This window comes from Struthio camelus, chromosome W (assembly GCF_040807025.1).
Source record: "Struthio camelus isolate bStrCam1 chromosome W, bStrCam1.hap1, whole genome shotgun sequence".
Taxonomy (NCBI): Eukaryota; Metazoa; Chordata; class Aves; order Struthioniformes; family Struthionidae; genus Struthio; species Struthio camelus.
This window is the reverse complement of record NC_090981.1, coordinates 25712339-25739746: the sequence shown is the minus strand read 5'-3', so window position 1 is coordinate 25739746 and position 27408 is coordinate 25712339. Positions and strand designations below refer to the sequence as shown.

At 39.8% G+C, this 27408-nt stretch overlaps 1 protein-coding gene across 3 annotated transcripts in view; it reads right to left on the bottom strand.

Moving 5' to 3' along the window:
- Nucleotides 1–27408, bottom strand: part of LOC104150997 (band 4.1-like protein 4A) — a 143797-nt gene that overhangs the window by 66807 nt on the left and 49582 nt on the right. For all 3 annotated transcript variants that reach the window (XR_011137356.1, XM_068925182.1, XM_068925183.1), the window contains exons 3-8: nt 23108–23212; nt 13287–13338; nt 11999–12077; nt 8032–8129; nt 6008–6128; nt 176–263 (exon numbers count right to left, since the gene is read on the bottom strand). Coding sequence is in view for 2 of the 3 variants with exons in the window: in XM_068925182.1 (XP_068781283.1) it covers nt 176–263; nt 6008–6128; nt 8032–8129; nt 11999–12077; nt 13287–13338; nt 23108–23212 (543 nt within the window). In the remaining variant the exon portion in view is untranslated. The remainder of the gene's footprint in view (nt 1–175; nt 264–6007; nt 6129–8031; nt 8130–11998; nt 12078–13286; nt 13339–23107; nt 23213–27408) is intronic.

The following is a 27408-nucleotide window of genomic DNA, read 5'->3' as shown; positions in this document are numbered from 1 at the left end:
AGATTTAATCCATTTGGTCTGTGAGCACGTATTTCTTTGGACTTCTTAAGCACAATTTTTTCTTTTAAGGTATTGCCTGATGACTAAACAGTACAAATACTCTCCACCACCTGAGTACAGGAGATTTTCTGCATGGCTATCAAATTTAAAATACATAATTATAAGCAATACTTACATAAACAGGATGGAGATCCACTCCGTACATTTCCAGGGATTTGGCCACCCCCAAGTAATTCGCTTCTGCCTCAGCAGGAACTTGACCCCTGTAAACAACATTCTGCATAAGAACTTGGCACTTCCAGTTAACGTATTGTCCTATCGATAAAAACAGTTGGCTGGACGGATGTGCAACCCTTCCTACCATTTGTGTAGACTGTCATTATCCTCTCAGCACTGCATTTCTGCTGGCTCCAAGTAAGATTGTACAGCGGGCACAAACTTTTACTATAAAATTCTCTGCTGCAAGATGCTATCATATATAAAATGCAAGTTAACTAGAGTGGCTAATCTTTTCCTGGATGCCACACTAACGCCCTGTTGTCTCAAACATGCTTCAGACATTTCATTTTTAGGTTTGAATAGGCAAAATAATCTTTTTTCAAACAACTACATGATTATTAATAAACCAGGAATGGAGTGACTGACTGGGGGAGCGTTTTCCCCTAGCAGTGCCACGGCTAGCAAGGATTTCTGAAAGCAAGGTTCAGGACTTCAGATGAAATGCTCTTTTCTTCATAAAATCTTGCCTACAGGAAGCCAGGCCAGTCAACAATACCCAAGCCTGCTACTGTAAAAACAAAGTGTGGAGTCTGTTGCAAGAGATTAGCAGTTTCACAGACCCAACTTGCCTTTCTATCTGCAAATATCAACGCATCAGTTAACAGCTACCATCAGCTGCACGGTGGGGAGAGGCCACGGGTGAAAAGTGGAGAAAAAACGGCTGTGAGGAGCGTACTTGACATCACTGAGGAAGGATTTTTTTTTTTCCAGAAAGTCTAAATAAATTCATGGTGGTCAGCAATGGACTTATCCTCAGAATTTAATTTGTTCTTCCCTCAATAATTGCCATTGATACAACAGTTAGACCCCTCTGTTGCAAGCCTGAAATAACTGAAACTGCATTTTCATCCTCACTCCTTTCTCAAGTTTCTATGACTGCTACTAGAGTGTTACCGAGAAAGTGCAGCACAGCTCATGAACCCATAAGCACTAACTCTAAAAACCGCATTTCCTGCTTCACCCTGTAACTGTTGTCTTGGGGGAACATTTTACTGCATTTGCCGCCACTCATATTCAAGGTGTGAAGCAGAGCTCAAAATCTTGACACAAGACCTGAAAAATCCTGCAATATATACATTTTCTCTTCTTGTCTCCCCGTTCTCTTCAGCCTAGCAGGTACTTTCCAGGTTTTCCCAACTTTGTTTTATGCCTGACAAGGTAGAAAACACATGAAGAGCAACACGTGAAATAGCAGCGCTAGCATAAATGCAGTAGCGTAGGTTTTTAAAATTGCTTCTCTGCATTTGAGAGACAGGCTGCTTCACCTCATCTCATCTACAGAGCAGCACTGACACCGTCTCAGGTGATCACCCTATATTTCAAGGCGTCCTGGAAAAGTAGCAGACCTGAAGCTTGGAACAAAGTCCTTTCCTCAAGAGCTGGAGTTCCCAGTAGTTCAGTGGCTCACGTCTGTATTCACAATACGCAGAACGCCGGGTATTCAGGATGACAAGGTCCTTGAATCTGGCACTACTCTACCCACTGCTGCTATAAAAATTCATTCTACAGCTTGTTTTTTTAGATCATATTTGTAGCTCTCACAGACACGAGCACAACATTCACTGAAGCAGCATTGTTGTTTTGAGTTCACAGGCAGGCTAAATATCAGGGCTAAGCAATCTGAATTACCCCATCAATGAATTAGCACCGGAATCCAACAGCAATTTAAATATTCCTATTACTATTTCCTTTCTGATCATATATAAAAAAAAAAATGTTTGTGTACAAATCCCACTTATCTCAGAAAGTACCGAAAGGCTCAGATGTCAACTGAGTGTATGTTAATATTTGTAAAGTTATACTTAATACATAAACATGTATATTTGCAAAAATCCTCAGTAAAGGCTTGGTCTGTGAAGATGTAAGCTGGAGCCACTAAAGGAAGAGAAGGGTAAGGGTATGTCCTCCCAAACGTAGATGGAGGAGACAATGTGGAAGGGAGCAGAGAGGGTCAAGAACTGAAACTGTTCCTATCCTCACAAAGAATAAATGTTTCTTTTTCTCCTCAGCATCATCCATCTTGCTAATACATCTCAAATCTGAACCAGCCTTTGCAGTCAGTAACAACAGAGCAGGCAAAGTAATAACTGTGCAGCTGATACGCACCTCTCCTTTAGCTGGACAAACAAAGAGCTCCTGAGAGCCACTAAACAATGCTGGCCCTAAACGATACTGAAGGCCACTCTTAGGTCTATTATGGGCATTTTAGCTTTCCTTATGCCCCACTGATAACGTGCAATATTGATTCAAAAAACACCAACAGCTGACCTGCCAAGCATGAGTTAGCCCCCGACCTGCTGCGGTCTGCAGCAGACAGTGTAAGAGGGCCAGCATGAGCTCTCCCATTTGTACTGAAGGATTATATTCCTCCTGCAGCACCCTGAGCGTCTGCTCCCTCAGGTGCAAGAGCTGCAGCCACTGTTTGCTGTTGAAGATGTTAACATCTTCATGTGCACATGAGGAAGCAGACGCTCAGGGTGCTGACAACAAAACCACATTGCACTCTGCTATTTGACCTCAGGATTGTCATGCTGGTTTACATTTGGGACAACAACTGCCGTGGGCAGGCTGCAGACACTTGCTGCAACCAGAAAAACTCCCACCTCTGAGTTCTCCCACCTTACATGACTCAGAAACTTGCTCCAGAAACTTCATCCCGAACAAATCCCAGAATATCTGCTGTGCTGTGTTAAAACTGAAAGCTGAGCTCCACAAACCTATTCGCAAAATGTCACCAGTAGGTAGGTGAGAAGAAGCAGGGATATGCCCTAAGCCACTCTAGCTTGAAAAATTGTATCCAGAGACAGTTTTCACCTGTGTACAGAAGGCATGCTGGCCGTGCTGATGCTGACAGCCAGGCTGAACTAGCAATGCGTGTGCAACTTGGTGTCACTTTTTTCTGGTGCCTCGAAATCCCTGTCACCTAAGGGCAGTCAAGGAGCAGAAGAGTATCAGAGCTCTGGCTCAGCAAGCATATAAAAACACTGCTGTGAAGACAGCTATCACTCCCCTTCACAACCTCTGCTCCCCCTCCTTCTGAATTTCATCTTTAAGTCACAAACTCTTTGAGCTAAACGTATCATAGTCTGATTACCCAAATGACTAGAGAAACTAAAGAGAGAAGAATGAAAGCTGCTTAGTATTGGTGATCTGGAATTAATCTCAAGTTTCATTTCTCGAACCCAGTCTCTGTGATGTTGACCCAAATAAACGCTCCGTGCCTCAGTTTCCCATCTCTAGAAGAGAAAAAAAAAACAGTACTACTCTACTTCACAGAAAGGCCTGTAGTAAGAGTCTCTGTCATCCATCAGTTTCTCCAGAGCAGTCGGGCAACCATTCAGAAATAATTATTTAACAACAGATTCTCTTCCCTAAAAGAGAAAGCTCAAGGTAATGTGGCAACTGGTACGCATTCCAGTCACAAGAGAACTTTCCAAAGTGAACAGCTCTGAGTTAATACCTAGTCTCATTAAACAAGGTACGTGTAACACTAACATACAAAACCACAGGCAAGACATTACTTAACCTTTATCTGGACTGGGGCTATCTTATAGCAGGAGAATCAAGAAATCTAGATCTAAATACACGATGGCTAGTTCTGATTATCTCTACATGACTTTGACAAAAGGTGTGATAAACATAAAGTATTTCTTACGGCTCTCATCTTAATAAATGGTTCTATCACAATTGCACCTAACTTGGACTTGTTAGAACAAGCTTCTTTTACGTTTACCAGGAATATGAAGTTGGAGAGAAGAAAGTAAATGTTTATTTTGGCTTTATGTACAGTATGAGCTTCTTCCATATGTTTTGTTTTCAAAACCAGGCTTACATTTGGCAGTTTTGAAGGCACTGCAGTGTAACATTCAGAACTGCAGACTGCGAAGCCAGATCTTTCTGACTTCCTGCGCTTTCACACAGTGACTGCTCTTTCTGCCTCAGTCACTCACATACCAAGTAAACTTCATTCTAAAACCTCTCTGAAGCTACGGAGACTTCATCACACAGAAGACTATTTCTAAAAATAAGTAAGTGGGACAGAAAGTGGCACTCTCCGCCTCTCTGATGCCACCTCCAAAAAGCTCCAGTTATGCTCTTTGCCCCAACTTCCATGTGAGATTGTTGTATTTTTTCCTCTTTAATTTTTCTGTTTCTTACTCAAGCACTGACAGAACAAATGGGACCAGAAGTTACCAGTCCTTATCTTTCTTTTCTTAACAGCTTGCCTCTGCAGTCTATCCCTTGGCTGTCCTTACTGCAGTTTTGCTTCCCACTGCTTTGATCAGTAATCAAGGAAAGATGTCGCATGCACAAATTGCAATCTGACAGAGAATCAACTGAATCCCAAGCACCATCTTGGTGTCCACCATCAGGCAGAGATTGCCCACCATGTCAAAGATAGTACAAAGCAGAATTTTATGTATTCTGGGTGATTACTATTCCAGTACCTGGAAGACGGAGAACCAAAGCTTTGTAAGCTTCTATGATGAAAATGAATCTGTCTTTTCCAACTTTTCCCAAGGTTAAGTTGAGATTGCATGAATCTCTTACGTCTGTTGATAATACGTTTCAGATCTCTTCAGGCCTCTTTCGTCCTGTCTGCAGTAAGCCTAATATTCTACTCCTGCAATCACTTGGTCCCTGCCAAGTATTGTAATTCTAGCTTATTTCTGCCTTCTCAGCTTCTTCTCATGCCAGAGAAATGTTTTCAGGTACAGTTTTGATGTCTGCGAACTTCTGTACTGGCTGGTTCAGTTTAACTCTTCTGACACCCACCAGGTATCCTGTGCTCGCACTGCTTTTACGCTCATGTAAAGTTTTAGAATTTGTTTGTTTTCTGTCCAGAAGCCAGCACTTCTAATGCCTTGAGTTCTTCAGTGCTGCCTGATGACTTTGTCTCCAGGCACTGTTTTTTTCCTTATGAATCTTATGTTCCTCCTTACTGTGGAATCCATTACATTGATCACTGCCAATATGTTTTACATAAGACATATTGGTTAATACAGTGAAAGGACTCTATGCCTGTAAAACCAAACTGCCTCTTTAATTTATACAGATGTCGCAACTTAAGCCATGTGCATACAAGCTGCTTTCCTGGTATCTCCTGCAACGCGAGTTGCTCTCACAAAGATTTATACAGGTTGCTACAAGCACTCCTTCCTTACCCCAGTAAGGATCTGGCAAGAAAAGAGACACTTCATTGTACGAAGTGCCTCACGTTATTATATTAAAAGTGTTTTTTTATCCAAACAATTTATTATCAGAATAGACAGGACAGGATAAGGAAAATAAATATTATCCCCATTTTACAGAGAATAGATGGAGGCAAGGACGCAATACGCATTTTGTCCAAAATTAGAACACAGGAAATCTGCGCTGGAACAGGGAACTGAACTCAAACAGTTCAGAAGATGTAGATTTCTTTTTTTTTCCCACTACAGCAAACTAAGAGAAGACAGGACCACTACTAAAACTGCTGGTTCAGAAACACCCATACCTAGGCCTGACAGACATCATATTTCCAGTTATTTTCCTATTCAGTTCTGAAAAGGACAACTTGAAACACACGAAACGTTTCTACTTTTCTGAGGGGTATAACTGGATGCTGTGGGTTTCCTCAAGTCTGCAGACCTCTGGTTGGCACTAATGAGGTGCTGCCTGTTCACACTTACAAGCATTTCTGAATCTGATTTTAAATGACAATTTCCCAACATTACTGAGTTCTTACATCAGAGTTTTGTGTATCCGTTCTATGGCATCTTCCAGTTCTTCCTTCTGGTCCGGAACAAACCGGTACTCCGACACATAACCTGCAGTATGCTTGTACGGGTCATAGTCCCCCAGCTCAGCTACAGTACACAAGAAAAGAAAAAAGGTCACCAGTTTGCAATGCTTCATGTTAACCAAAAAGTATATTATCTAATCTATAATTTGTGCCAATCCACTTTTACCCAAGTGACTGCAGTTTCACCATGCAGTCAAATAAAAACCCCCAAACCTGTTCTTCTTTTGAAGAGGAGAAATATAAGATAATCTGCTCTTTATGTACAGAGCTGTCCACACTAGCCAGCTGTAACTTTACAGACGGACCCGATTCATACTCTTGCTGACTCTTAACAGAAACGTCAAAGTCTGAATGGGAATGTAGACAAATATTATGAGATAGACCTAGAGATATGTCCTTTGTAGAAACACATCATTTCTTGTGAGGAAACAGAAGGCGTTATTCTCTGATAAAGTATCAGTATACTTTCTGAACATTAAATTAACTTTCAAAATCAAAATAGTTGTAAAAAAATAAATTTTCTTAAACAAAAAAAGGTTAATGAATAGTCAAAACACTGTTTTCTTGGAAAAACCTAGAATTTGTATACCTTAGTTGTATTACTTTACATGTTGCCATACAATTATAAAACAAACATGCACCTTTCTCAGAACCTCCTTCTGATGATCTTAATTATAATGAATTGCATCTGAGAAACTGTGCTACAGCTAATATGTTAATTTGTTTGAATAACCCTGAGCAAAATTTGTGCACGTGGGGCCTCTGTGAGAAAATCTCCACTGAAGGTTTCTATCCAATGCCAACTGAAACCTCAGACAGCCAAAAGCAGGCTATAAGGGCCATGAAGGAAAAGGCTCATCTAACCACTCCTGTTTCTTTCTAGAATTTAATAACGCTTCCAGAACAAGACAGTTACCTGTTCAGTGGAGATGTTGAGAAGTTTCTCAAAAAACTCTCTAAGACAATGTGTTTCTGGCCTATAACAGGATCAACAGGACTAGCTACAACAGCAAGAACTTCAGTATTCCTAACAGGAACAGGTCAATCAAAAAACAGAATTGGCAGATTCTGCAGATGTGCCAAGGGTACTGTTTTCCATCAGTGCCACTATAACAGTCTGCAGTCTTTGCCCACAAAAGTCTTTGCCCATGCGCTAAGGAAAGGATCAGCATGGACACCAAAGATTGTCATCTTTGACAATCATCTTTGCCTGGCATGATCTGAATGGCGCGTGCAGGGCCAGCGGCTGAAAGTTACCCATTGTGTTTGAATGTAGAGCTTGAACTGCAATGTAAGAGGAATAACTGGTAGACAGACAGCTCCTTCCTAATTGATCGCTAGTTCTAGCAAGTATATAGGATATAACTTGCACTTCTGAAAAGCTACCTACTGATGGATGAATGCAAATAAATGACAGGAAGAATTAAAATTCTTCACTTCAGGTCAAAACACATCCTCTCTTCAAGCAAGGTACATTCATATTGACATAACGTAATTTCTAAAAGATTCTTTTATTTGACAGAATGTGTTGCCTGGAGGCTGCCAATGACCAATCAACTCTAAACTGCCTGATGAAGTAAAAAATATGCTATGGGGGGAAAAAAAAAGGAGGGGGTTGTTGACACAGTCTACATGCGATGTCCTAAGTACAAAATAAAGTATTCCTGAGTAAGGCAAACAGTGTTTGACACACTCCTCAGAAGGTACTTCAGATCATCATCAACTTTTCAAATATTTTTGGTACTAATTTCTATATTATTTCTACATTATTAATTTCTATATTATTTCTACTTCTTCTCTTCAGACTGAGCATCTATTTACAGTTCTCTGGTACAAATCAATCTAAATTTGTTTTGTTCCATTCTGAAATGAACACACAAAGCGCTAATCAAGTCTTCAGTCAACACAAAGTGAATCATAATACAGGATTAAAAGAAATAAGCTCTCAGCTGGCCAGAAGAACTTACACTGAATCACATATGCTCCCAGCTGCGCTGCAGTGTTGGTTGGACAAGGCAAGCGGCCCTGTAAAACATCTTGCTTGACCTGCAAGAAAAACTGATACCTAAAACAAAGAGGAAATGAAGTTATTACTTCAGTATCGAGCCCGATGCCCCAGTAACATTTCATCATCTTCCAGTTAACTAAAAACACATCATGTAACATAATTAGGTGACAATCAAAAATTTTATCCCTGTTTGAATTACTTTTCTCCTCCTAACCTTCAAGTAACAACTAAGAACAATCTAGTGAAAGAAACTGGATTGGGGAGAACTCTGCAAATTAATTTTCCTCATAAAAGTGTAATTTCGCTCTTTTGACTTTCATACAGCAGTCAAGAAACGGGGAAGAGGGCTAAAAATCACAAAAATTCTGCTAGAAACCTATCAAAGGACCAAAGTTTAACCTGATCAGTGGATCAGCTTAGGGGAGAACTGGGCATCACACATCGCTTGAATCAGTGGTTTCCTCTCTGCATATCAGAAATAGCAAGTCTAGAATAGGAAGCAGATTTCATCGGGTCTGTCCTCTCACGAAGAAATGGGTGGGTATATTACCAGCAGCTAACCGTATTTCTTAGTGCAGTATACCTGTCCTCTTGGAACAGAGACAGCAGGGATAAAATGTAATTTTGGGCTAAACCTTCCCCTTGGTGAAATGCATACTCAGGTCTCAACATAAAGCCTCACTGAATTCAAAATCAGCAGCAGGACTCAGAAGCAAAGGTAAAAATCAAAGTTTTTAAGAATATTTTTACTGATGCAGATCTCTCAGTTTCTAGCATTACATCAAATGCAATCCAAAACACCTTACATACTGTTTCTTCAGCCTCCATTGTATATATTCAACACACATCGGATAAACGGCTCAGACATCAGCTGCCAGCTGAGCACAACTATCTATCTGCATTCGCCACACCTCCTCCTGTCTTTCCAATGCTGCGCTTAACAACAAAACAATATGCACAGAACAGATGGAAAAGTAATAGGCAAGAAAACAAGCTACCAGGTAAAAGGCCTGTTTGGTTTTGCAACTCTCCATACTCATTCTAGGAAATCTTTTTAAACACACTTTGTTTTGTTTTGTCTGTTTTTACCACAACAGATTTACAGTGTTTTACAGCACCCTATATGAAGTTCTTGCACCAAGTTCATACAAAAACACCACCGAAAAGGTATCTTTTTTAAGAAAAAGTTTGTCATGCACACACGCACACAGCTCTTTCATTATTCATTAATTCAACTTCATCTACACAGAGCAGTTCAGCTACACTGTAACTGATTTATTTTGTGTTTGTTATTACACCTGACTCATGAGAACACCTTGGAAGGCTCTGCAAGTTCAAAGTACAACTGTTCTTGTCCTTGGGAAGCTCACAAACTGCAGGTTGCACGACAGCTGATCCTTCAATTATTGAAAGCCCAATAAAAATTACTAGACTTTATCAGACCAACTGAGTCTCTAAATAAGAATATCCATTTCTTTCTGGTTAATGATCCCCAGAATATGTGCTGTGCTTTGTGTGATTATGACAGGAGAAAACGTCCATCCTTAAACAAATGGCTAATATTCTTCATCCCTAATGGCCAGGACCTTGCACAGAAGTTTTTGAGAAAGTCATCCAGAGATATAAAGCGCGCACACTCAGGGTTTCTCCTGTCTAGGCAACATGTCAGTATTGCTTCTATCTAGGGCTGGCCAGTCCCATCTAGACAAATATTCTCTGTATGGATGATGAAGATAAAGAAGATTTTAAATCTACTATGGAGCACACAGCACCTTCTTTTTAACATGAAATACGCTTCTGATATACAATCGTTTTTCCTTTAACACCTCTACAGGTCTACAGCGCAGACCTTCAGGAACAGAATAGGGCTACCAATGTCCTTTCCATGTAGTAGGTGTCCTTACCTGCCTCTTTCCAGTATGTTTGTTCAGAATACAACAGAACAACGCCTTTGCAACAAAACTCACCTCCTTGCCAAAAAACAGTCAGAGGCAACAACCGTTAAGTGCTGGAGTGACTCCTACAAAGTGATGAACATTCTCAATTCCCACTGTAGCCACTAAGCTCCTCACAGAACGAGGCCTTTTGTCCAAACTTGTAGCTAAAATATTCTCACCTTGTTCGCTGTCAAGTTTGTCACGCATACTATTAAGTACCCAAGCACAAAGCTCTAGCAAACACATCCCGCAAATGTTAATAGGAATCAGCTCAGCATTAGCTTTTGCCTACAAACCAAAATTAGAATTTGGTGTGAAGCAATTACAAATTTGACAGGATTTTATTATTTGCAAGTAGTAATCATGTAATGCCATAGATCATTAACATCTAATAACAGCACTCACATATGCATTCAAATAACAATCACGCTCCAAATAAACACAGTCAGCGCACCACTGGAATCACATACTTCCTGCTGAAAATTATCGTTATGAAGAAAAAGAGTGGCTGTAATCCCTTCTAGGTAGAAGGCTTTATTTTTACCTTTTTTCTGAAAATATATATTTTTCCCTTCCAAGGTTTAAGAGTCTATAGGAATAAACGCTCATAAAGTTTGATGGCATTTGGCTGTTCTTCAGTGTGTTTTTTGAAGAGTGTAGTTACAAGCACATTGCTTTCTTATGTACCTCTGTACCTTCCAGGGTGCAACTTTTGCATGAGCAAACAAACACTGTGCACACAAAAAGAGAGGCTTACGATTTATACCAAAATGCTTCTTGACTAGATTTGCACACCAAATAAGTGCAAATCACAGGTTAACTTTATTGCAAGGAAACCAAATGCAATTCTTGAAAATTTAGCCCCTGTCATTCCACAGACATAAATCCAACCTGCCTCCCTAGCAGTAATCACAACAGGTTCTGCTGCTGAAGTTCTCTTCCCAGGGCCATCTTTTTCCCCCTGTTTGAGTAGAGTTGAAAGTGGCTCTGGAAAGGAACAGCAAAACTGTATCAAACTTTGAGGGCAGCAGGGCATTACATTGCAGCCAACTTATGTTTTTTACCTGAAGAATCATCATTTTATTTATTTTTACCAGGTCAATATCAATCTTGTTATACTGAGACTTCTGTTACTGCAGTGCCCTTAAGGGGGAAAAAAAAATTTCTCATTGCGGTACATGAAATATATTCTGCTTAGGCTGTAACAACTGCCACGTTTGATTAAGGAAAATTAAAATCCCTGCACGTGTTCAAATGGATTCTTACATGTCATATTCCTCTTGAGCACAAACTTGGACATCAGAAGAAATATTTTGGCATTTATTAATGCAAGTCAGTATATTAATTTTATCCATCTACCTATCACAATGTTTAAGGTTCCTTTTGAATATAAAATTAATTGTCTAGGATCTTTCATAAACAAAGCAAACAGAAAAGCCCCTGTGTGTGAGTTCATGCAAGTGCACGTGCGCGCGCACGTGCGTGTATCTGCAGAATTTTTTTTAAGGCTAATCTTATCTAAAAGAATGAAAAGCACATAGCTCTTCAATTTCCTTCACATATTTTTAGGACAAAGAGAAGTCCTCTTGAAAAACAGTCCTGGAATTTAAGCTATGACCAATAAAGAAGAAAATCTCCTGTATTTAGATACCCAAGCAAACTCTAAACTTCACTATAGCACATGCATAAAGAGAGAAGGAGAGGGAGGAAAAGGAAAGAAGAGAAAGAGAGGGAGAGAGAGAAAAAGGAAAGAACTCAAACGCACATCAGATGCCTTTGCTTTATAATGCACTAGAAAGTACCTTTTCATCCTGATCTTCCCAACCGTGGTTCATACCAACCTCCGTGAAGTTGCTCACAACTCTCTTCCTGCACATGCAGACGCTCCAGCATAAACAACAACGCAGGCACACCGCAGCGGTACGCGCCTGACTCTAACCCGCTACTACCTGGAAACCAACTACCTATGCTCCCATCACAATACTGCACCTTGTTATTTCTTCTTTAAGTTTACATGGATCTTCTGCATAGAATTTAATGCCGAAATACAGCGTGTATGGTGGTCCAGCTGAGGGGGAAAAAAAACAGAAAAATAAAAATCAGTGCAAAAGGTAATAGTTATGATTATCTGATTACAAAACATCTACTACGAAGCCTATAAAACTTGAAGTCACCAAAAATTCCTCACACAATCATATAACATTCTTTAGCAAAGCAGAACATCTACATTCATAACATATGAATAATAAACCATAATTATTATAAAATAACAAGGTTCTAATAGCACAAATATAATAATAAATACAATAATAAAAAACTAAACTAAGAAAAGTCTTTTTACTATTTTTTCCACAAATTGTGTTTATTTATTCATATCCCATATTCTACTTGGAGTTTTTTTTTATTTTGAAAACTTTAACTTTAGATTTCTTTGCTATTTCTCCAAGATTTTTTTTTTAACTGATTGGTTTTGACCTTTAAATACCTTTTCTAATGAGACTTTTGAAAAAAATGTAATTGTGCGAAATGTGATTCCCTATGATAAATTATACTGAATATTAAGCCTTTCTACATTTTCAAATATCTTACAAAGAGATTTTAATTATATGCTAGTTTAATTAATAAATATTTGGAAGGGCTTTTCTAATTCCACTTTTATAAATACATTGTTCTTCCCCAGTAAGCTTCCGTCCCGAGATTCTTACAGATGCATTTATTTCACGTACGCTCCCACTTTTACATGTTTCACAGAAAGTCTCCAATTTATTTTTAAGAAATCTTACCAAAATTCTTTAATTATAATGCAAGTAACGGGTATTACATAGGAAGACCAGACAGTAATGCAGTAAAAACATTAGCCAGCATATTATCAATAGAAGCAATATTGTTACCTTCAGAAGAAAAAAGGGAATTTCATGTGGTTAGTATGGTAGAGGTATCACAGTTAAAAATTAATTATAAAAATTAATTATAAAATTATAATTATAAAATTATAAAATTAATTATACAAGTTAAGAATAGCACCATTTGTTTTCTAAAATAAAAACGTAACGGCAGAGAACTCCTTGGACAACAGTCTCACAAATACCCTTGGAAAATGACGGTACATTCAATGCGTGTGTGAAATTTTGATGTGGCTATGAACTATAGTAATGAATTAGCTATTAACCTGTTGCAACTAGAATACAAAGGTCTTACAGGCTATATATACATGGAATACTTTCTCTGTTGTTTCATCTTCAGATAATTTCTTTAAAAGTTTGAATTAAATACATACTGTTTATCAATTCCTTATGTTCAGCAAGGGTCTTTGCAGGATCCAGCCAGTACTGTGAGATAAATAATTATGGAAAATAGTCACTTAACATTGCAAATCATGCAGGATAATATCAAGTGCATATTTATTCATATATTGATGTTTTTCCTCACAAACAGAGCACAAGTAAGATGATTCATTTTCTCCGCAGAACACAGAAACTTTTCCGAGATCACATTAACGCGGAAGTGGACAGACCGTCCGCCTGAGACGCGCTCGTCTGCTAACAACCGCCTCGTAGCAGTAGAGCCGTTTCTGATCAGAGAACCATCGTCTGCACGAGTGTGATGTTACCTGTCTTCTCTGAGGCAACGGGTCTCGCTAAAAGGAAATGCGTTTGCTAGGAGCTACCACGTATCAGTCTCGTGACCAGCTGGCTCTACAGAGGATTTATATAAGGGACCTCTTGGTGTCTACCTTATCTGACAGAGATAGTACACGCTGCTGTGCAACCCGCTCTTTTCTTCCCAGGAGATTAACCGAAGCAGGCTATCTCTGAAGTAACAGCAAAGGTATACATACACTCAGTAACAACAAAGCACGTCAGACAAGACCTACAGGGAAAGAATGAAGGGGCTCCATTTTTTTTTTTCCTAACAAAGCCCAAAAGGGAGGCGATAGGCGTAACTCTTCCATCTCCAAGAACTGCTATAAGAAAACGCTGATCAATTTTCCGTCATGTCCACTGAGTACAAGATGTGAAGAAAGTGGCTTAACTAGCAGCAAAGAAAATTTAGTTTTGATTTTTAGAAAAGCCTTCTAATAACAGGGGACGGAGTCACTGGCAAACGGCACCAAGGGAGAAAGGGCGCAGAATCTCTTCCCCCGGCAGGTTTAAAGAGCTGGTTGGCAAACGTGTCAGAGATGAGCAAGGTGTATGTACTTGGTGCGCTGCAAAGGCATCAGCTGTTACGAGAGCGCCCCTATCATTCGACCAACAGACCACAGACAACTGCTTGTATAACTTCCGATTACTCTGCCCCTTCTCTAGCAAACTTTTGTTAGAAGCTATTCAGCAGGTTACCGCTGAGCCCACTTCTGCAGACCAGCTGGCTACCTCTCAGGATGGCTACACGGATCACCAGCACGGTGCACATCCTGTTCTCACAATGACTGCGTTAGCTTATTTTTTCTTTAGCCTGACATTTCTATGATTCATTTATTGGAAAAAAAGTGCACAGGCAGCTGCCAAGACCATTCTTGTCTTCACTCATTTCTGTCCTCTGCCCTCGTACATGAACTTTTTGGACCAGCCAAGAACGGCACACAGTTTTAAAACATGGGGAGGAAAAAGGCTGCAGAACACAGCTCCTGAAAAGCGCTTTCTGAGGCAGCCTGAATTTACTCCCTTTGTGCCCCCCACTTTTAACCAAGGAACTATACAGACCAAAGAACGAGGAAACGCCTTACCCGCCCCACTGAGCTCACCCTACAGAGAACAAGGCTAAACTGATCAATCAAAAATCTTCCTCTTCTAGCCAGAGGACATCTCCAGAGTAAAGAATTTCACTATTAGAACGAGTAACAAAGGAGAGAGGGAAAAACACTACAAAAGACTGAAAGGAAAAATTCAAACAATTAATTGAATAACCGGTTGTAAACAACTATCAGTATTTTGACGAAACAGGAAAACAAACTAGTTAGCCGCTGATCCAGCTGCATGCCTTGCTCTTGGTCTAGTAGACTGATATTGCCATTTCACATCCAGGAACGTTTGTGGAGCATTGCCATAAACTAAGATTACAAGAGTCATCAGCCGTCCGTTCAGTGAGCTGCATTTTAAAAAAAATAATTAAGATGGCACCTCACACAGGAGGAAAACCTTACACTTGACTCTTACCTACAAAATTCTCATGAGTCAAAAGTGACAGCTTCACAAGCATATAGAGTGATGATCAGGCACTTCAAACTTCCTAAAGAAAAATGTATTTGTTTTGCATGCATCCAGTAACTATCCGAAAACACAAACCCTCTTAACCTCAACACAAGGTGGGAAGGGAAGAAAAACTCGTCACACTTGTTCAAACAACCTGTCAGAAGTCCCTACCAGCAATAATCTGAGCTAGCACAGTAAGCTGATAAAATACAGAGATTTCAAAGTTAACAGGCAAAAAAGGGGCAAAAATGACACTGCAATGCACATTCCGACCTCAGAACATCCCACTTTCCAAAACTGGCATCACAGCGCGAAAAATACATTGCCAAACTAGTTTGCTTTTCATTGACAGCTCTGCGTTATGTTGCAAGAGATCAGAACTATGCTGTTTCAACAACAGATCAAATTCTATCACAAAATAACTCGACAGTCTTTAAAGCAAAAATGATTTTCCTTAAGTGAACTGAAATCAGCTTCAAGATTTGATGCTGTATTTTTTAATGTTTCATAGTCCCCTTTGTTTTTGAGCTTTATACGTACGGATGGATTAACTGTATGTAAAAAATTGATGTTGAAGTATCACCATTCAAGTTGCCAAGTCAAGCCCAGGAGTATTACAGACTTCTGGTTGTCTCTGTAACCTGAATTCTGTTGCCTTTTGTATCCATGCAATACGCTGGCTGCGATGGGATAAAACAGACAGTGGCCCCATAATCAAAGACTGTATCATCACATAAGTAGACAGCACAAGCACACTAAAGTTGCATTAGAAGTCTTAATTCTCACGTTTCCTACTTTGCAGCCTAAATTATATTCTTTGTATGGTCTTTGGAATGCAATTTCCAAGTTGCAGGCAGCTGTGTAACACACAGCACAATTGTGTATTACCTTTCACACCCAGTAGAGCCCTTTAAGCATACTTATGCACATCTACATAACAATGTGCATTATATACATATCAAATACATGTGTATTCATATAAATAATGTTGGACATGGTCATAGTTTTGCATTCACGTGTTAAATTGTTAAAGAGCCAAGAGGAAGAAAACAAAAGAGCCCTCTCTCCTGTTAATCCAATACACTTGCACAGCAGGTGATGACAACAAACTTAGCATTCATGGGTGCTGAAGCAGGAGACATGTAGTCTCATTCTTTTTATCTATTTGGCAACCAGCTTGTCACTTCTCAGGGAGCTCCTGCCTGTATCTCTCCTGTGCACACAGCTACTTATCTAACTTACAAGCAGCTCATCACCACTGCAAAGCAGCGGAGGACCCAGCTCTTACCCATCCAACTGCAGGTGCTAAATTACGTGCATCTGAAAGCAAAATTTAATATTCACAGAAGAAATAGGGGGGAAAAAAATCACTATTTTTCATTAGCACTAACAAATGCAGCTATCCAATTACTAAATTGATGGCTACTAATTTACTAATTACTATTTACAAAGGCAATTTACCCTTTATTTACTACACAAATTATTATTTACTAAGAATGATGATAAATTTACTTGACATTAATGAACAAAATCTTCCTTGTTCCTTTTTAGGAAGGAATTATAAAAAAAAGATGTTTTAAAAAACGTATGGTGTTTTAAGAACAGACAGGCTCTGTTGTCATTTGTACTTCTACAAATCGGGCTCCAATATGAAGATTTTAAACTGAGACAAAGCTGTGAAAGGTGTATGCGTTATTTTATAATCAGCCCTTTAAATGAGCGCAAACATTTCTTCCGCGAATTTCATTCCTTGAATCTGCATAGGGTCAAATCTAGGTCAAATTCCATGAACTTAATTGAAACAAAATATTAACTAGGTTGAAATGTTTGCTGTGGTATCAGTCAATGAAGTGTTCGGTGGAGGCAAATCTATCAATTTCAAGGTATCTTAATAAGGTACCTTGGTACCTTAATAAGACTTATTACCTTAAGGTACCTTAGGCATCTTAATAAGACTTTTATGAAGTTGTACCTATCTCCTCACGCCAATTTTTGTTCACTTTTACAAGAGAAAAATCATAACATTTAAGAGATTACCTAGCATTTTTCAATTATAATCTGAAATTATCAAAAACCTTCCATAATTTCAGCCAACATTAACCATCAGAATTATTAGGTCAGTTTTTCTACAAATATTAAATGCAAACTCTCTAGATCTTCTGAGCTGCAGACATCCTAGGTGACCTCGTCAAGAACTCTGAAAAAGGAAAATGTTCCCTTATTACAAAGGAAATGAATAAATCATCAGGCATTTCCTAAAAATACAAATATGTATTAAATACTTCTACCTTTTTATTAGAATCTGAAGTTCTCTCTCTTATACTTAATAATAAATCTATACTATACCAGAGTATGAGTTTCCTTTTGATCCTGCTACCCTTTAAAAGTTCACTCTTACTGCCTTTAATTCAGTTGGCCATCAGCTTCGTTTAGGTTGTCTCATTCCCTTAATAATCTTCTACAGTTTCTAGCTTCTAATCAATACTATCAACTCCCACTTTCCTCTCACTGGCTATACAGCCTAATTTTAACCAGTCCAAGTCTTTTTCTTTCGAGCTAATTTAGTGTACTGTATTCATGGGCAAATGTCAAACCCAGGCAAAAAACAAAATATGAGCTAAGTACAGCTCAACTGTTCTTCCAAGCTCTTGAGATCACAGTGTACACTATATCATGTTACAGTGAAGTCCTAAAGGACAGACATTTCCTATTGTAAGCAAATATTTTGTTAAAATGATGCCTTTTTCTACAGCTAAGTTACATACAGTCCATTTAATCTGCTATTTTTTTGCCATCTACCTATTTGGTCTAATAACCTGGCAATTTGAGCATGCTGCAGCTCCTTTATTAACTGTGTAGGATGGATCAAGAAACATACTTCGCATCCATGAGTCCACACTGCTGGGTTACGGACTTCATGGTGCTGGCTTCTGTATTTAACTTTGCCATAACTGAACTGACCTGATTGCAGCAGGGCAATTCACAGTAGAAAGTTCAGCGTCAGAAGAAATCGAGATCTGCATCCCCTCCTCGCTGCTTCTACATCCCCTCTGGGCTACTCAGCTGCAAAATGCATTGCCAAGGGCTATCTTCTACATGCTACTCTACCACACCCGTACGCTCAAAACAGAGCTTCCACACAGCAAGGAAGAAAGCACCCAAATGAACACTTATTTCAAATAAATTCATACTACCCACTAGATGCACGGTACGCAGGTACAGTGGTGCCAATTTCATGTTCGCTCCGGATCTTGGAGCGGTAGGGATGCGTTAGCACAGCACTGTACCTGAACTAACCGGGGCAGGGGAAATCAGCTTGGATACGCTGCTGAATTTACACGGTAATAATGCTTTCTGTATTTTTATAGCCCTAAGCCAATATCGCTATGCTGTCCATTGTGAATTTAACAGCTCAGGTTAGCATTACAGTGGAGAAGAAAAGGCAGATCTTTGCATCACACCCTGTTGTACAACACAGACATGCCTCCAGGGACCTTAGACTGAGCAGGTTTAGCATGAGAGTTTAGTTGGGGATGGTGAGGGGCCAATCTGACCAAACTTGAGATTGCAAAACGCAGTCGGGTTTCTGCAAGTTAAAAATAGTTTTTATTACCAAAGGATCTTTAAAATGCTTTCAGTTGTCTAGCTTTGTCTACAATAAGGGTATCTCAAAATCTTTTTCATAAGAGAAGCTCTAATAGCATGATTTTTTTCGGCATGCTTTTGTGTTTTAGCAAGGGAATGCCTTCAGGCTACAGAAGTGCCCTTTCTCTCATCAAATTCTGCTCAGCTTTTCCTGAGATATAACGTATGAAAATTGCCATTTCCATTCCCTCTTTCGTACGCTGCAAGAAAATATCGGCATCCTGCCAAAATAATAATTGGCACCGCTCTCCTAAAGCACATTGGTGATGCCAGAGAGGCAGTAGCAGCAGTCATTATGTGGGAGCACCTGGGAGCTGGAGGAAGGTGGGAAACAGAAGTGAGATGAGCAGGGGACCTGTGCGGGCCTCCTAACATGGACTTACCTTGCATTTGGTCCCTCCTCCACTAAAGGAGAGGGAAATCACAAGGCTGCTGTTCTCCCAATTACCAAAGCAGTGAGAGAGTAAAAGGCAGGACAGCCTTTCCTAAACCATTTTCAGCTTCTGCGGCACAGACTCTGGAGGTGGTCTTGCCTGAGAACACCAAATAGGGCACATTATACCACTTTGCTGACAGATGAGGCAGAAGACAAAAAATGCCCCATCAGTCAGGACCCAGCTGACCATCCACAGTGAAAAGTAAAGGCTGGATCTGCCCTCAGCTCAGTGTGACTGAAGTGCCAACAGTTTGGGCAGCAACGCAAAAGGCTTGAGCGAACAGCTGATGACAAGGCACAGAGAGGTACAGTGGCAATCAGTTAAAACTATTTTTCATTTAACCTATCTATACCAAAAACATACTATGCTATGTTAAAAGAGCACTGTGTAGTTTGTGAACAAAAGCACTCAAGGTTAGGAAACACTACTGACATCCTACAGCATTAGTTCAACCCATCTGTTCATTTTGATGGAGTTTCAGTTATAAGATCAAATACTTTTTGTTTTTCCTTAGGACTTCCACCCTGCTCAGAGCACAAGATAGACATAGCTTAAGTACCTCACTGGAGAATAATAAATTTGGCAATTCCTAACTTTCAAGTGCTTGATTTTGCAAATTAAATACTGTTCTTTTAACATGAAGAGGTTGAGGGTACCCGGAACATCGGCAGAGAAATTCGTATAATATGTCCAAATTACTACTCTAGAGACAGAATCCTCCAATTCCTGCTCTATCCTACTGTCCGTGGTCTCCTCCCTGTTCTCTTGTTCTGTCCTTCTCTTTGTTGCGCCTAGCTGTTCTCTCTCACTTTCCAATCAGTTAGCTAGCTTCTTCAGGAAGAGACCACTTGACTGTTAACGCATTCATACGCTATATAGCACAGTGAAATCCTGTTCCCTGATTAGACCCAAAGTACTACTAAAATAATTATGATACTACCCACATAAGAGGTAGCTCACTAGCACAGCATGAAACAAACTGGAAGTGCCGAGGCATGCATAAATAATGGGAAGAATAACTAACCGATTTCTTTCATACTCTTCATAAAAAACCTCTTTTGTGACTGTGTTGTGTTCTTTAAAACATACAGTTTTGTCCAATCTATTTTATTCATCACTCAGTTAAATATATAATACCACAAAAAAACCTGCCAAATTAAGTAGTAAAATATTCCTCACCGGTAGCAGTGCGTTAATAGGTGGCCAATACTCCAAAAAGATTTTTCTCTCTGAGACTAACTCAGGAGCACAGTTTTAAAACTAATTAGCAAGGTAACCTTTTTTAACTCCCTTAGGAAATCTGCTCTGGCCAATCCAAAACATATCCAATACAAAATTCAAATCTAGGTTTCTTGTCAGCCAGTACAGGACTAAGTCCCGCAATAGCCCACAGGGTTTGAGCAGTTTTCACTGTGCAATTCAATACATGTTTACAGTTTAAGTGCATGGTGTTGCTTGTTCCAAGGAGGCTTTCCCTTTATACTGGCCATTCTTAAGGCATAAAAGGATTTCACTAAAAACAGCAGCCTAGCAACAGTTGCATAAAACACGTAAAACTAAACACAGTCCTCATTAATGAACCTTCCAGGTAAAACAGCATTAACTTCTAATTACCTATACACAGATAAATAACAGGAACAGGCATTTTCCTGATATTTTTCTATAATACAGCCCAGGTGCAAAGCCTGCAGCACAAACTCAGTCGGTCACTGTGGCAGTGTCTACCTGGCAGGGCAGGTGCACTCCATAACGTGGCCCACAGTTGTGGTCTCCGGTTGTACATCCTGGCTGCTTCCCAGCGGCATGTCAGGACAAAGCTTGTGTGTGCACCCTTCTCCCACGCACCTCAGATCGCTCTGTAAAGAAAATCTGCAGGCGGGGGATACACTGTGCCCCAGTCAAGAGACCAGGAATACAAACACTACAGAGACACCTGCCCACCAGTGCGGAAGCCAGGCAAAATACAGGTCAGAGGACCTCCACACACAGAGCGACTGGAGCTCCTTATCTGCGCTGGTACCACTTGTATTCCCACACCATGACTGCTACCAGTACACAAGCAGGAAAACTAGGGAAGTGGGATGAACACCTTCATGATCCACAGGAAAGCCTATGCACAGCGGCTTCTCGATCTTGAGTGATCGGAAAACAGAGACAAAGGCTAACGTTAAGGTTACACCACTAGAGCACGATACGAGAGAAAAAAGCAAAAAAGCAGTATTTGGAGAGGCTGAGTTAATGGCATAATGACTGACAGCTCATACACACTAACATAATGAAAAAATGCAATAATATCATACAGCCAAATCTGCTAGTCTATTAGCAGGATATATCCTAAAATGTGCCCTTACGCATTAAGCCTTTCTGAAGGGAGGTAATCTTCTCTTATTTTCACAATGCCAGATAAATCACTTAATACGCACTGTGCACATCTCTGGAATTTGTCTTTGCAGGAAAAAAGGAAACTGTTTTGAGAGTAAAAAATAGCTACCTGCTTTTCATTCACACGTTTCCTCGGGAAATCAAAAATGCTCTTTTCAACAGCCTACTTTTCAGTTCATCGCTGAATCTGACTTTCATCTCCATGTAACAAAACTTAGTTTAAAAGCCTGAAGCTTTAACTGAATTTATAAATGTCTAGACTACAGCACAGAAATAAACAAATGGCGAGCAGGGCAGTCTGCAGCTCCCAATAGCAAGCAATAGTCTCTAGCTACTATGACTCCAGTCTCTACAGGTTCTACTTCAGCTAATCAGAAGAAATTAGTAAGCATTTAGTCAATTCAGTAACTTACTATCATTTTTAGATAAAACTTGACATCTCTCGAGGTCAGGGTGCTGTGCCTACTCCCAAAATACAGTTGACTTTAAAAGCATAACAGCTTGACATAATTACCCATAAGCCAGGCATTATTCCTTTCATAAAATGAAGGTAATATGAAGACCTCTCTATGAATACAGCACTGGTTCCCCTACTGAGCACTCCCTGCTCCTCCTCTCTGACCGCAGTAACACTTCACAACCTGTTTTGGGAAGGCAGTTCGGATACCACCGCCCCAATCCAACTGTTTTGGCCCTAAAATGTCTCAGCCCAGTTTCTATTTTCTTGCCCAATTAAGACTGTAATCTCCTGCTGGAAAAAGCCTTGCACGTGTGGAGAGTCCCTGTCAATCAAATGGGACTCCTTCTTCATGGTATTGGCTTGAGGACGCAGTGCCAGTCCAAGCGGAGCCAAGAGGTCATTATCAATATCCTGACTTCTGGGGCTCTCAGTAAATGAGCAGTCGCCATACTATACAAAACGTCCTGACAGCCAAATGCTTCCTTCAAAGCAGGAGCTATGCTCTAAGACAGCAGATCAGCAAGCAGCCCAAGTAAATCAGCTTTTGACACACTTGGGGACACTGCTTTCAAGATACTCCAGGCCCAGCCAAAACAGGAGTAAGTTACAACTGGTTCATTCAAAGAGAATTCCCAGTCAGGAAAGTATCACGTGCTAAGCATCGAGTTCAGGGCAAAACACTAAAACGGAAAAATACTTAACCCTACTTACTGCGACAATTTTTTACTTGTTATACTTTCTTCATTTTATTTTCAAAAATCAAATCCTAAATTCTGCATGAGAAAATGTTCCGGTCTAAAAAATTAATGACTATTCCAAGATCTTAATGCAAATGAACATAAGGAAATTTTTACTGGAAAACTGACTGTTTCATGAAATAGTAAAAGTTAGTGAAGGCATGACAATTTAATGCTCTACAGGCAAAGGTCAAGAGGGTAAATTTTACAGATGGAAAACCCAGCCTGGTGTGTCGTTTACTCACCGTTTGATGACTTTGGTCACAGTAGCGCAGTCCAAAGTAATCTATCTCCACTAGGTTTAAGTGACGAAATACGTAGCCCAGGACAACCGACCCTTTCGTTGACTTCTGTGGGAAAGAATTTACAGGGTCTTTTCATAAAGATGCTCTGCCTTTGTCAGCTATGTGCAGTGGCGTTCATGCATTCAGTTAGCTTTGTCTAAAGAAGAAGGCAGCTCCCCACTGCCTTAAATCAAAAATTCAGCTATATACAGAAGAAAATATATTGTCCTGATACGTGTTTAACCAACCATTCTGAAACTATTGTTACGTAGTTAGCAGGTAAATAAGCACAAAAAAAAAAACTACTTAAGAGTACTCGCATGCATACAATGCTAGTGAGCCTAGTGTGTTTTCCTTGCAAATTTCTGGTCTCTGATCAACACTCTAATCCCCACGGCATATCTCAATTCTGAAATAATATTCTTCCTTCAAGCAGAGGCTGCCTGTCACTCAAACGCTGACACTGAAGATCAGGAGGCAAAAGTCTGTCCGTAAGATGTAAATTATGAATCCTTAGCTACTCCGTTATTACTCTTGCTGAAGAAGGTTGGAGTTCATTTGTTTTCATTTAAAATGCTTTTGGTAGTAGAAGTGGGAGAAATCCAACACCTTGAATCAAAATAATCTCACTGTATTCTTGAATACTACTTCATTAAGGGTCTACTCTAGTATTTGCAAACAATGTTGGGGACAACATTACCAACAAAGTTGTACTGTTGACAACATATTATGAAATGCTTACTGCCACCTGAAGGCCTCCTACTTATCGGTTTGTCTGTTAGCCAACAACAAACGTGCAAAGACAACTGAGAACAATTACACAGAACGATCCCTCTACAGAATCATGTAAAGCCTTTGCTTCCTATAGTCCTAAATTCCACAGAAAAACATGGAAATAAATCATAATTAGGCTTTGGTTAACTGCTTTACGTATACATACATAGAAGGGCCCTAGGATACCAGTGCATGCCAATTGCCCTACGCTTAGCCTGCATATGTGGAAAAACTACTTGTAAGAAGCTCGTATAAACAGTCAGAGAACAGTGAATAGGACACACACACCTGAAAGACGTGTCACCAATTAACCATTTACAACAGATTTCAAAAACGAGTTTACATCTGCTTTAATCTTCTCTGTTACAGTAAAAGCATGAGAGAACTGAAACAGGAAGTTGAGGCTGAGAGATACTGCTTGTGTTCTTTTGCTGTTTAACCTAGGAGAAAAATCACAATTTCACAACTAAAATGGCAAAAAAACATTGATATTCAATTTATTTAATTCAGCTCTGCTTGTGAAATATCAGTCAAACAACGACTGTGAAGGCACTTTCATTCTTTTCCAGTAGACACGTTTGTGAAGTATTTGTACCCAGTCACCAAGGCAGGGTCAGTACAACAATTTCAGATGGTCAATGGCACTCTAAGTAAGTAATGGCAAGATAAACATCTCTGGTAGGCTGGGACTTGTTTATTCGTGCTATTCAACTAATTTAATATATGTTTACTTAAACAGGAGCAGTTCTTCAAAGGGTCTCAGTATGGCACAATCTAATGCCATCATATAGGCTATTTACACTGAACAGTTATGCCAAGTCAGGATAGGAGAACAAAGCAACTGGAATGACATATTTCCTCAGCACGTACAGGGAGACTTAACGATCAGCCACATAACCGGAAAAACTTTGGGAAAAACATGATTAAGGTTAGCAGAAATTCACTAAATCTCACTTTAGTGTTTTAGTTGAAGCACAGAAGTACAGTTATCTTATCATTGCTTTCCCCAATAAAAACTGAACTTGGGTTGTAAAAACAATGCAAGACAAGAATCACCCTTTCTGAGCTATAAACTGACAGTCAGGAGCACTACAGCAAAAAACACAGAAACAAAACCAAATACACCTCAACAACAACAACAAAAAGGACAGGCTAAACACAGGACAACAGGGATACAAGACAGCAGCAGTAACCGTCCTACCTCATCTTCTATAAACTGTTATTCAAAGAAGCAGGAAAGATATCTAACTAAAAAGCACAGACGTTAACATTCATACTTCATATAAGAGACCACTGCCTTTGGCGTTGGTAACTGTTCTAATGATCGTTTAAGCAGTTACAATCATACCTTGGGAACCCAAGACTCCACTGGCATCCTTTAGAAACTGACACCGTAAAAGCACAAAACGAAAAAGCAGCCCTGACCCCAAAGGTCCTACGCTTAACTGCAAATGACTCCATTTAGGTATAAACCGTTGCAACATCTTAAACTGGGTAGCAAACGTAAAAAGAATATTGTAGACGGAAGGAAACCCACAATCAGCTGTCCAGAGCCACGGGGTTTTGAAAGGGTGAACTCAATTTCAGTTAGCAAAGCCTTTTCAGAAGGCATTAACCAGAGCTACCTGCATTACTGCCTATGGAGGGAAACTGGGCAGGGCCTACTGAAGGCACATGGAAATTCTGTGATTGCCTTAAGTCTACTCTTTTTCAATGAACTTGTCACTCTTTTTGTTTGCTCAGTAAAATGATTCATACCATCAATTAGTTTTATTAGTAGGACTTGGGGAGGGGGGAAGCAATCCAGGGACAAAGATGAAAGTAGTCCCTTTTCCACTCAAACATCTTATGGTAATTACGCACCCTGTTGGGACTCAAAGATGCTAGACTAAAACGAAAGAGAAACTAAAGTCCTACAGAGTTTAACTTATATCACTCTGTACCAGTTCAGGATTCAGCTAACCTGGCTGGCATTTTTCATTTTCAGTCAGCTTAGGGCTGCAATGGGCTGAATGTAAATGAAGAGTCTTTGGGACAACCTCCTTCCCCTCCTCCTCCCCCAGAAGCTAAAGCTAGCACGATCCCTAACAAACAAGCACATTTCACACCTGGTTTGGCAGAAACTAAAGCATCTCTTTTTTCCTTTCGCAGATAAACAGCAATGACGTTTAAAAATCTTTCAACTATCGTTGAGCCGAGAGAGAAAATAAATGTCTCTTAACTTTTTGCTTAACACAGCTCAGTCAACATTTCCACCACTGCAGTTCCTGCAGAAACAAGTGATCCAGCTGTGGCCAAAGGCTGCGCAAAGCCATGTTACTTACAACGGTTGGGTGCTCTCCACATCTATAGCCGTAAGATGCTCAATGTGTTGGTTATCCTCAGTCAAAACACGCTGTGTGCAATTGTCTCCATAGCCCTCCTCACCAAGGCGTTTCATGACCTTCAGCGATCCCCGTGGGTACACGGGGCAGTGCTCCACCAGGGAACTGCCGAGATGAGGGCTGGTCACTGCCCCTCTATCACTCTAACCTCACTTTACTTAACCTCACATATCGCCAACACTAAGGAAGACCCTTCGGACCCATTCTCAGAGCCTCACTGAAACCAGTGTAGCCTCATTTTCAATTAGCAAGTTCTCAGTTTAAGCCAATTGAGTTCAGAGTCTTATGCAAGTAAATTGGCTCTTCAGCTGGAATCTGGAAAGCAATTCTGCCGAAAAAGCCCCAAGAGACTACTTATCAGTCTTGAAACGCACTTTTTTTTACTGCATTGGAAGAAAGTTATCTTCAGCTATCAGATTCAGAAGAAAAGCTGTCTTATTTTCACCAATAAAATTATAACATAATTCACCAAAACTGCAGAGTAAAACTATCAAAGAACGTTAACAGAATGACATCCACAGCATATAGCGCTGCAGAAATTACATAACCTGCCTTGCATTAAGCTCAGACTTGCTAGAGCCTTGCATTCTTAGGGGTAAACCCAAGTATAATAAGTTTATTTGAAAACATCATTGGCAATGCTTTCAAGAGAGAACAAAGAATTGTTCAAATGACTCATAACATCTTACTTTACATGTTAGCACCATGGTTTCATAAACCAGAAAGGCAGGTTTCTACTGGCAAAAAAAATGACAGCCTGAACTTTCAGGAGATATTTGATTTAATTGTATTTCTTTAATCAAAAAGAAATTGCTCTCTTAAAAATGCTACAGTATTCTACTTCAATATATTCACATTACTGCATATTTAGTCATCAGAAATTCCTATTTTGCACACTGCTCATTGCTTTTTAGCCCCAGTGAGGTTTTCTGGTTTGATACTGTTTAATTCTCTTCTTTGTATTGTACACAGCAGCAAAAGCCAAATCAGATCCACAATCGAGGTCAACAATAAATTTAAACGCAAAGAAAGAAGTATAGCAACGCCAGCCTCTGCAGGATGTTAGTCCCTCTCTCAAGAAGAAATTCGTGTAGGGAGTGAAAT